The 10,296-nt window shown below is 34.6% G+C and overlaps 1 protein-coding gene across 1 annotated transcript; it reads left to right on the top strand.

Moving 5' to 3' along the window:
- Positions 1–1,440: 1,440 nt before the first annotated feature.
- LOC125646733 (histamine H2 receptor-like) lies at positions 1,441–4,457 on the top strand. Its single transcript, XM_048873248.2, has 2 exons — positions 1,441–1,651; positions 3,101–4,457. Exons 1-2 carry the CDS (start codon positions 1,457–1,459, stop codon positions 4,214–4,216), a joined length of 1,311 nt encoding a protein of 436 aa, XP_048729205.2. The 5' UTR covers positions 1,441–1,456; the 3' UTR covers positions 4,217–4,457.
- Positions 4,458–10,296: the final 5,839 nt, after the last annotated feature.

The following is a 10,296-nucleotide window of genomic DNA, read 5'->3' as shown; positions in this document are numbered from 1 at the left end:
AAGCTTGAAATCGGGAATATTGACTCCATGTATTGAAGGAGGATTGTTCCCCCTCACACGATGGAAGTCTGGGCAAAAATTGAGGTAAATTTGAGGTGTTTACCCAACTTTCTACTTCCTTATAGGGGTTATGAGATTGATCACTGTTCGTTATCTTCATTTTTTCATGCTCAACCCCTACGATTTAAGTCTGTGAAAATTACATGTGGTTTTTTAAATTTGCTTTTCAAGAATTTTAGAAAATAATTATACTTCTCCGGCTGCCCCCATTTTTGTTTTGAAATGATGCTACGAGCCTGATTCTGGACTAAATGTTTCGTACGATAAATTCATACCAGGATTTCTCAATCTAAATCTCTGATTCTCACAAATTATTTCACAACGGCACTTGCACGTAATACAGTCTACATTGACGGACAGTCAAAAATGATTTGTTTTAAGGTGAGGGTCAGGTCTCTTTTGCCTTTGAAAATATCCCACCTCCATCCTTCCAGCAATGAAGTGGAGAGGATTAAGTTCGTATTACATGATATTAGTATGTAAATGAGAACAAGCGCAGTCTTTGAATCACTCTGAAGTCTTTGATTTAGAAAATAAATCTTCGAGTGAAAATAATGATATTCTGTACTGCTCATTGAATTTAAATCTAAAGAAATGATGCCAATATTACAGAGAATTAAAAAATATCAAAGTATGGGTCAGCGTTCAAAAGTGTTTAGATATAGTCTTATCTGGTGGTGTTTCTCAAGAAAGGCATTTGATTCTAAACTTATGGAAACATTATACCGGTATAAAGTTAAGATTATTTTCCTACATTTCCACCCCTCTGATTTCTATAATGCATATATTTCGTATTGTTTTATTTAAATTGATACGTACACTACCACAATATTGTTCTGATGTTCCATTTCTTTGCTATTACATAAGGGATTCTGGTTTTCACATGTGCAACGCACAATCATCGACTAGGTTTAACATCCACGGTCTATTAATGAACAATTAATCCGTTTCTACTTTCAGAGAGACAGACATTATTTCATCTGAAGTTCTGTCTACTTCCTAGGCACTATTTTTACCTTAAATGAGAAGTTTATTAAAAGTCAACATTGGTTTTAACATTCAGGGAGGTCGCACATAAACAACAGCAGCTGTCCGGTATAGGGTATCTCTGTAAACACATTTAACACTAAAAACTCAGGTGAAAATGAATTAATTATTACCAGTACAGGTAACAACATACGTCTATTTTCTAGATATAATATTTGAGAATTCTCGATGCAGTATTCAAACGGCTACCTTCTAACAGTTCGGCCTAATTATGATGCGTGTAGATATGGTTTTGAATATTCAGTAGTTTACTGGTGTCATTACGTTTATAGACTCATAACTGACTAATTTCCAAGGAAGTAGGTCTAGTGTCTGATTGTGAATACTCTATATACCATGTATGTAGTTTATGAATATAATATATGTCAAATTGCCGATCTGGATCGTTAAAAACATGAACATTATTCCACTATCTCGCGAGAGTTTATTGATTATTGATGTCTTTATCATTTCATCAACATCACATCCTATGTTGGAAATAGCAGTAGTTAAAATATCACCTATACATTTCCAGCAATTTCAAATTTTGGAGAGCATCAGTTTGGTAAGTTTATTTTGTCGAACTCCGACATAAAAGAAATATATTTATTGAAACTATTTATACTTTAATTTAATATATTTTTTATGATTTTTTTTTGCAAATTATGAAATCAGGTCTAATTTGCAAATTTTTTAATACTTAAAGATTTGTGTAATACTACATTTATATACCGATATACGTGTACATAAACCTAGTTCTTAATCTAGTGGATTATGCATGTGTTTTGTTTTTTAAAAATCTAATTTAAAAAGTATCACCTTTAATTTCATGCAAAAAATAAGTACAACTCTCGAAACTTACATGCATTAAGATAATAATACCAACAGCTAGTATTTGGAGGTAAAACTTTGAGAATGATCTTTAAACTTTGTGATATAAGAGAATCATGTACTGAATTTTACATTAAGAACTAATTCTAAAAGATAGAACACGTGAAAGTCAATCTACATTGAACATTTGTTAAATGGCAAGTAAGGGACCGGTCAATATTTATTTGGGGGTTGGGACCGGTGCAAAATGCAATAGGACACATATTTGTTTTGTCTTACATACTGATAGCACTCCAACTTTTTTTTTATATATATTTTGCAATTGTATCAATGAACAAAAATATTATAGAGTATTTCAAACTTTTAATTCAACTATCTTTTAAACAATAATATTGAATTGTATAAGTGTTTTATTTCATGTCTAAGTTGAATATACTGGAGACAATTTGCAAAAAATACTGGACCTTTGAATTTTTTAAATATCAAAACATGTAATTAAAAATCACAAAAGAAATATTCAACTGTGAATAAAATTGCAAAAATCACATGTAAGTTTTGCATGGAGTATGGATTTCAATCATAGAAAATAAAAATAGTATATCATGTTGGTCATAACTTGAAAGATACAGACTAGTATTTAACTCAAGCCTAATTACATCTTTAATAATTTGATAGTTTGCCATTACAACCTATCATTGGGTCAAAGGCTGTCTGAATTGTTCCATACCGAAGTGTTAGGTCGTTCTTGGCACACTGATTTTGACTACGGATGACTCCGTCTACCTTATCAAGATGTAGGGCTCACGGAGGGTGTGACCGGTCTACCCAGGAGCTTGAATCCCTCAGCTGATATATCTGGAGAGACATTTATAATGAACTCCAGAGATTTTTTAAATGAAGTAAAAATAGTCTTTAATCATACATACATATATGTATATATATTTCTTTATTAGATAGGGCACACACTTTTTAATTACACATCTGATATAGGACAGCAACTTTTTTTTTGTATTTTTAGAAGATAGGATATAGTATTTTTCAAAAATGAAAATATGGAATGCACCGGTCCCACCCACCCCACTAGATATTGACCGGTCCCTAAAGAATTTATTTTCATCCACAGAATTCAAATGGGTTTTTTCCTACCTACTTGATAATAAGATGTATTATTGCATGATTACAGGTCTCTGAAACAGAAAGAACCCTGTTGAAGTACGACATGAACAGTAATGTGTCGCAGGAGACAGAGACTGTGTACGTCGACAACTCCTCCATGTTACGCAATCTGACTGGGAACGTAACAGGCGCTGACGTGAATGACAGTGAAACAGAGGAGAGTCTCACAACTGACTTCTGTTTACCGTGTACCGTGAACTTTCCTTACGAGTGTCCTGTTACAATTATAGTCTTGTTCATCGTGTTACTTGGAATCATAGGAAACACAGCAGTGTTGGTAGCCATGAAAAGACAGAGATTGTACAAGAAGACGTCACATATGTGTATTCTGATCTTGGCGCTCAGTGACATTTTAGCTCTTTTGGTTAACATTGCTCGAGAGTTTGTTTTCTATCCAAACATAGATTATTTTGATGCAGTATATGGCTTCCCTGAAGCATTTTGTATTATTTTCTTTGTATTGGTTTACAGTCCGTATATATTTTCCAGTGTCAATGTTGTATTTATGGCGTATGAACGGTATGTGCTCGTTACCAATCCGCTAGTGTACCACAAAACTCACACAGCCCAGCGCGCAGCATGTAGAGCTCTCATCGCTCTCATTGTTATTCTCATCATCAATCTTATCTACGCCATTATTATGTCAGATCGTTCGGAATGCCCAGACTATTTACTCCATTCGGAATACTACGCCTTTATTAGTGTTCCTTTAATTGTATTTTCCTCATTTTTACTAATGTTTTTCCATTGTGTTAAGATGGTGAAACTGTCCAAATCACAATCCATGAAAGAAAGGTATACGATAAATATGAGGAAGTATTCCCGCATGACAAAGATTGTTTACATAATCGTTATAATTTACATTTTATCACAAATTCCATACGTGGTCTATGACATCGTTTCTACATGTGAGACTTTTGAGCTTATCGAATGGTCAGAGGAAAATTATGAAACAATTCTGGAGGTGGGAATAGTGATTTTCCCAGTGAATTATGCGGTCAACCCATTCATATATTGGTTAACTCCTGTAAACTGGGGATGCAGAGTCAAATCTTCCTCCTTTACATGCAGGACTAGCTGTCACTGTAAATATCCAGTTTCTGAAAATGGTTCCAGTGCATGATGGTCAGCCCAAACTGTTTTGGTTGCTTGTATTTTGAATAGGTGTATTATTACATAGCTACCTACATGTATTTTACTGTTTATTGTAGCCTTGCAGCACACGTTTAATTTTTTCTCCAGTTTTGTTACATTTTCCCAACGTATATTTAAGAATAACACATTTCATGAAAAGTATGCTGTCGTGAAGCGTTGCAGTTCATACTCTCATGTACTCGTAATTTTAAAAATGAACTTTATTTTTGGTTTACATTTTCTTTCTTCTTTCATTTCTGTCGGAATTCCCAGTCGTTGAAATACACGTATTGTTCACAACTGAAGATCATTCATTTCTCTACAGAATTTTTTCACATCGAACCCCACCCCCCTCCTATTTTTCATGATTCTCTACGTTTTAATCATGAAGCCAACAGGAATCTGTAAAGTTGTACACGTAGAGTGTGCAATTTTATATATATATACCCAATGTTTTCCGTGTCTTGTTGGTTGGTTGTTTGTTTTAAGTCCCGTCGAGAATTTCACCTTCATTTTGAGACGTCATCAGCTATAGTTGAAGTACCACACATAGACGTATCCTTAGCGTTCAGGGCCCTATCAGTGAGTGTTCTTATTTTCTTGAACATGCTAACGTCTGCGTGACACGGAACCCCCGTTTTTAGGGTCATATCCGAGAGACCCTTCTAAACGCAGAGAGTTTGACAAAGGAGCAATCACGACCTATATTTACGTTATAGGTTTGACATGAACGGTGATCAAACTCACAAGCGAAGGCTTTACCACTGAGCTACCGCGGCCGGTGTCAGTATTGTTGATTATGGAGAGTGTGATCCGAATCTCTGGTTTTCTGAATCCGTATCAACATTCTATGAAATAAATGACGCCACAATGCATCGACCGCGTCACAGACAAGATTGGGTACACAAAAAATAGATTAACCCTGTCTTTGTCGTTTTGCTAATTTGAAATAAATACGTCTAAACGTATGGTTTTTTTTATCATTACTACAGTAACTTGATCCGAAGAGTTGGCTGGATCATGTCTTGTTGATAGGCGCGGATCATTAGATGAAATGCGAAGATAACAAACAGTGATAAATCTCATAACTCCCACAAGGAATACAAAATAAAGTGTTGTGTACTACGTACTCAATTGACACATGTGATCTGGATTGTTCTAGAGTTCGATGTTTACTTCTTGTTGTGTACTACTTGCACACGATTGACACCTGTGTCCTAGATTGTTCTAGAACCCATGTTTACTTCTTGAGTAGAAAGATGACGTAATGGTTACATCATTCTCTTTCAAGATTACACTTGATATAAATACACTGTGAATTTTTATGATAAAAAATATCTGGTTAGACAAGCAGTTTAGGCATTTGATTGAATTATTTTATAACTGGGAATTAGGACTTTGGAATTGACTATTTTGTTTGTATAGATTCAGTTCGGAACGGATTTATTCACATATTGTAAGTTAGTATCTTGCTATTGTTAGAATTTTCTTTCAATAATCGTAAATAAATCTTATAATTTGTTTAATTGCCTTTGTTAGTAAATTCTGCTGCTTTAAGGGTAATTCTGATCCATAACAGAATAGTTGGGCAAACACGGACTCCTGGACATACCACAGGTGGGATCAGGTGCCTAGGAGGAGTAAGCATCCCCATGTCGCCCGGTCACACCCGTCGTGAACCACGCTCGCCGTGAACCCTATGTCTTGATTAGGTAAACGGAATAATCCGTAGTCAAAATCAGAGTGCCAAGAACGACCTAACAATCGGCATAAAACACGTCATACAGCATTTGATCCAATAGTTATGTGGGCAAACTAGATTATTGTAATGACCACAGAATTTGCGAGATGCGCACTTTAAACAAGACTGGAAACCTCTGTAACATCAACTTGTTTGTCAGTAGCCTGTCTTAATTTAAAAACTGATCATACACAGAACAAGCTCTTGTGTATCGAATCAGTTGAGATATATAAACACCATATGCCGGTGATAACTGAATATTGTTACATAAATATGGGAATTGACGATGGAGAAGCTGAAATCATCCCGTTTGTCATAAAGTTGAAATGTTAAGTTTGCCGTTAATATCTATTTTTCAACAAGCATTTTGAGAGTATTGCATAGCAATACATAGTCCCCTACCGGAGGGAAAAATCAATGGACCGCAACAATATTCGAAGTTCATTATGAGACTAAGGTTATGGTAAAAGGAAAGATTGGGAAACCAAGATAGGAGTTGACTACTATTCAGGTACAAAGACTAGACCAAGAAAACTTCAAGATCGATCCGTAACTTATTATGGCAAAGCACTCATCATGATGTACTGAATACCAAATGAATATCTGTAAGCACAACAACAAAAACGTTAGGAAAACGGACAATTCATGCTGTTTTTTTTTAGTCCAAGGGCCATATCTTAGGGAAAAATTATGGGACCGAAACGAAATTCAAATCTATCTGTAACTTGTTATGGCAAAGCAATGTACCAGATATCAAATGGATATCTGCAAACACAACACACAAAAAAGTCCGGAAAACTGATAATTCATGTTATTTTTTTTAAAGTCCAAAGGCCATAACTTAGTGAAAAATCAACGGAAGGAGATGAAATTGGAACTTAATTTGTAACTTGTTATGGGAAAGCTATGTACTAAATATCAAATGCATACCGGGTCTCTGCAAGGATATCAAAAAAGGTCCGGAAAACTAATAAATCATGCTATATTTCTCAGTCCAAGGGCCATAACTTAGGGGAAAATCAACGGAACGAGATGAAATTGGAACTTAATTTGTAACTTGTTATGGCAAAGCAATATACTAAATATCAAATGCATATCTGCAAGGACATCAAAAGAGGCCCGGAAAACTAATAAATCATGCATTTTTCTGAGACCAAGGGCCTTATAACTTAATGAAAAATCAACGGACCGAGATGAAATTCGAACTTGATCAGTAACTTGTTTATGGCAAAGTGATGTACCAAATATCAAATGAATATCTGCAAGCACAAGAAAAAAGTCCGGAAAACTGTTAATTCATGCTATTTTTCTAAGTCCAAGGACCATAACTTAGTGAAAAATCAACGGACCGAAACGAAATTCGAATTTGATCTGTAACTTGTTATGGCAAAGCAATATACCAAATATCAATTAAATATCTGCAAGCACATCAAAAACAAAGTCCGGAAAACTTATTTGCAGGACTGACGGACAGACAGACAGACAAACGGACGGAGCACAAACCTAAAGTCCCCTTCGACTTCGTCGGTAGGGGACTAATAAAATACCTAAGTACGGAGCATGTGTGGAGGACTCCATGGTGTCTTTTACCTCGAGTTCACATGGATATATCGGATCTACATATGAATAAAAATGATTATCTAAATGTTGAGTTGAAGGCCACACAGAGAGAATTTCTTTTCTCATGTACAATCTTTTGAATAAACTCTGTTTCATAAGACTATAAAAACAGCTCAGCTAGCAAAGGAGCACAATTCATGCCCATGGGAATTCCAACAGACTGTTGGAAGACCTGATCACCAAAGACTACGAAGATATTGTTAATGAAGAACTCCAGCATAGTTTTTTATTTCAACTTCAGAGTTCTTGTGCGTGGAATCAAATTGATGTTTAATAAACTACTTTTTTGAATGACTGATCACTAGATACGAATATTTCCTTTTTCCATTTTTGTAGATCACACTCAACGTAACCCAACTCTTTGGATTAAGTTACAATACTGTAGTAATAATACATGTATTTACACAGTATTTGTCAAAAATTATCCATTCATGATATGAGGGTGAAGGCAGAATTCTACAAGCTCTTCATTTGCTCTATTCAGATATCAAACGTTGATGATTTCCATGGTAACAATAGTATATGTCAAAAATGAGTGTCCACATTAATCACTGATTTGTTTGTTATGAACATATGTTGTTTCGATGTTTATCATAAAAGGCAGTAACCTTTCAACCTCACATATGTATTACGCATTTCTCTGTGATTATCACTGTTAGATGCCGAGCGTTTGGCGAAGGAGCAATCGCTACCTATCTTAATGTCCTAGGTTTGATACGGCCATGACACGAGCGGGGCTCGAACTCACAACCTCCCTTTTAGGAAGCAAACGCTCTTCCACCGAACTACCGCAACCGGTATATTAATATTGAAAAATTGGTTACTGACTGCCCTGTGATAGTTTTAAAATTGCTCTAAAACATAGATCTATGTTTTGACGCTATAAAAAGATATGAAAGAGAGTAGATACATGAAATAAGATTTAAAAAATAACATAGAGACTTGAGAAAATCTACGTTGTTACTTTTGCTCTTAGTTTTATACGGCTTGCGAGAGGGTAAACATCTTTTAAAACTTAGTATATTGTCTTATATGTCATTAAGTAATGTGAACAAGAAATTGTTTGATGGAAATATATGAAATACAGAGCCATTTTCATGATTATGTAAAGACTAGAGAGAGAGAGACTTGAATGGAAACAACAATATGCAGGTGTAAACTCAACATAAACTACAATATACAGGTATAAACTCTATGGAAACAACAATTTACAGCTGTAAACTTAACGTAAACAACAATACACAGGTGTAAACTCAACGTACAAAACAATATACAGGTGTAAACCCAACGTAAACAACAATATACAGGTGTAAACTCAACATAAACTACAATATACAGGTATAAACTCAACGTGAAATGGGAAGGATAGTAACAATACACAGGTATAAACTCAACGTTAACAACAATCTACATGTTTAACCTCAACATAAACAACAATATACAGGTGTAACCTCAACGTAAACAACAATAAACATGTGTAACGTCAAAGTAAACAACAATGTACAGGTGTAAACTCAACATAAACAACAATATAAAGGTGTAAACTCAACGTAAACAACAATATACAGGTGTAAACTCAACGTAAACAATAATACACAGGTGTAAACTCAACGTAAACAACAATATACAGGTGTAAACTCAACGTAAATAACAATATACAGGTGTAAACTCAACGTAAACAACAATATACAGGAGTAAACTCAACATAAACAACAATCTACAAGTGTAAACTCAACGTAAACAATAATATACAGGTGTAAACTCAACGTAAGTAATAATATACAGGTGTAACGTCAACGTAAACAATATTCAGATGTAAACTCAACATAAATAACAATATGCAGGTGTAACCTCAACATAAGCAACAATATACAGGTGTAAACTCAACGTAAACAACAATATATAGGTGTAAACTCAACGTTAACAACAACATACAGGTGTACACTCAACGTTAACAACAATAATACATGTACAAATAATGTCAGGCATCTCACTAATACTACCGGTACATGAAAAGTGAAATCGTACCTCAAAATAAACATAAAACACAGAATCCCTCGAGGTTTCACTGATTAATAAACTACATTAATTAGAAATATCTAGAATTAAGATAGAGAAAGAGAGATTTTCAAGTACATTATACGTATTTATTTGTTCAAAGAAAACGAATATGGGTTGTTTTCCCTGAAGTGTGGGTATCGGAATCTGAAACCATATTAAAACTGTAAAGTTAATAAATGAAATTAGACAATATTAATATTGGTAATAATACCCAGCAAAACCAGAGGAGATAATACTAGTGTTCTCTATGTAACTAGAACAGTCACAACGGCACTAATACTCCGCGGGATATACCCAAAACTGGGCATAGATTACAATTAAACACCATAGTCTCTCTAATGCAGCCTTTTAAATTAAAGATACCATGCTTGCAAAATTACTTCTCACACAAAACTTTTTTAATCTCGATTTCTATATCCTCGAACTATTCCTATTTTCTTGACAAATCTCAAAAGACAACTTTGTGTGCATTAATCTTGCAGTAAGATATTGATGTATGCATGATTGCATTAAACAGGACATCTGTAGCTGGGGCGAGTTTTGCTGATACATCACTTGTAATAAACGGAAGAAATCTGTATGTATAAGCTGTCCTTAACCAGAGCAACTGAAACATATGATAAAACACGTAGCCACATGTCACATCT

This window comes from Ostrea edulis, chromosome 6 (genome assembly GCF_947568905.1).
Source record: "Ostrea edulis chromosome 6, xbOstEdul1.1, whole genome shotgun sequence".
Taxonomy (NCBI): Eukaryota; Metazoa; Mollusca; class Bivalvia; order Ostreida; family Ostreidae; genus Ostrea; species Ostrea edulis.
Note: the sequence above shows the minus strand (reverse complement) of the source record. Positions and strands in the feature narration are given on the sequence as shown.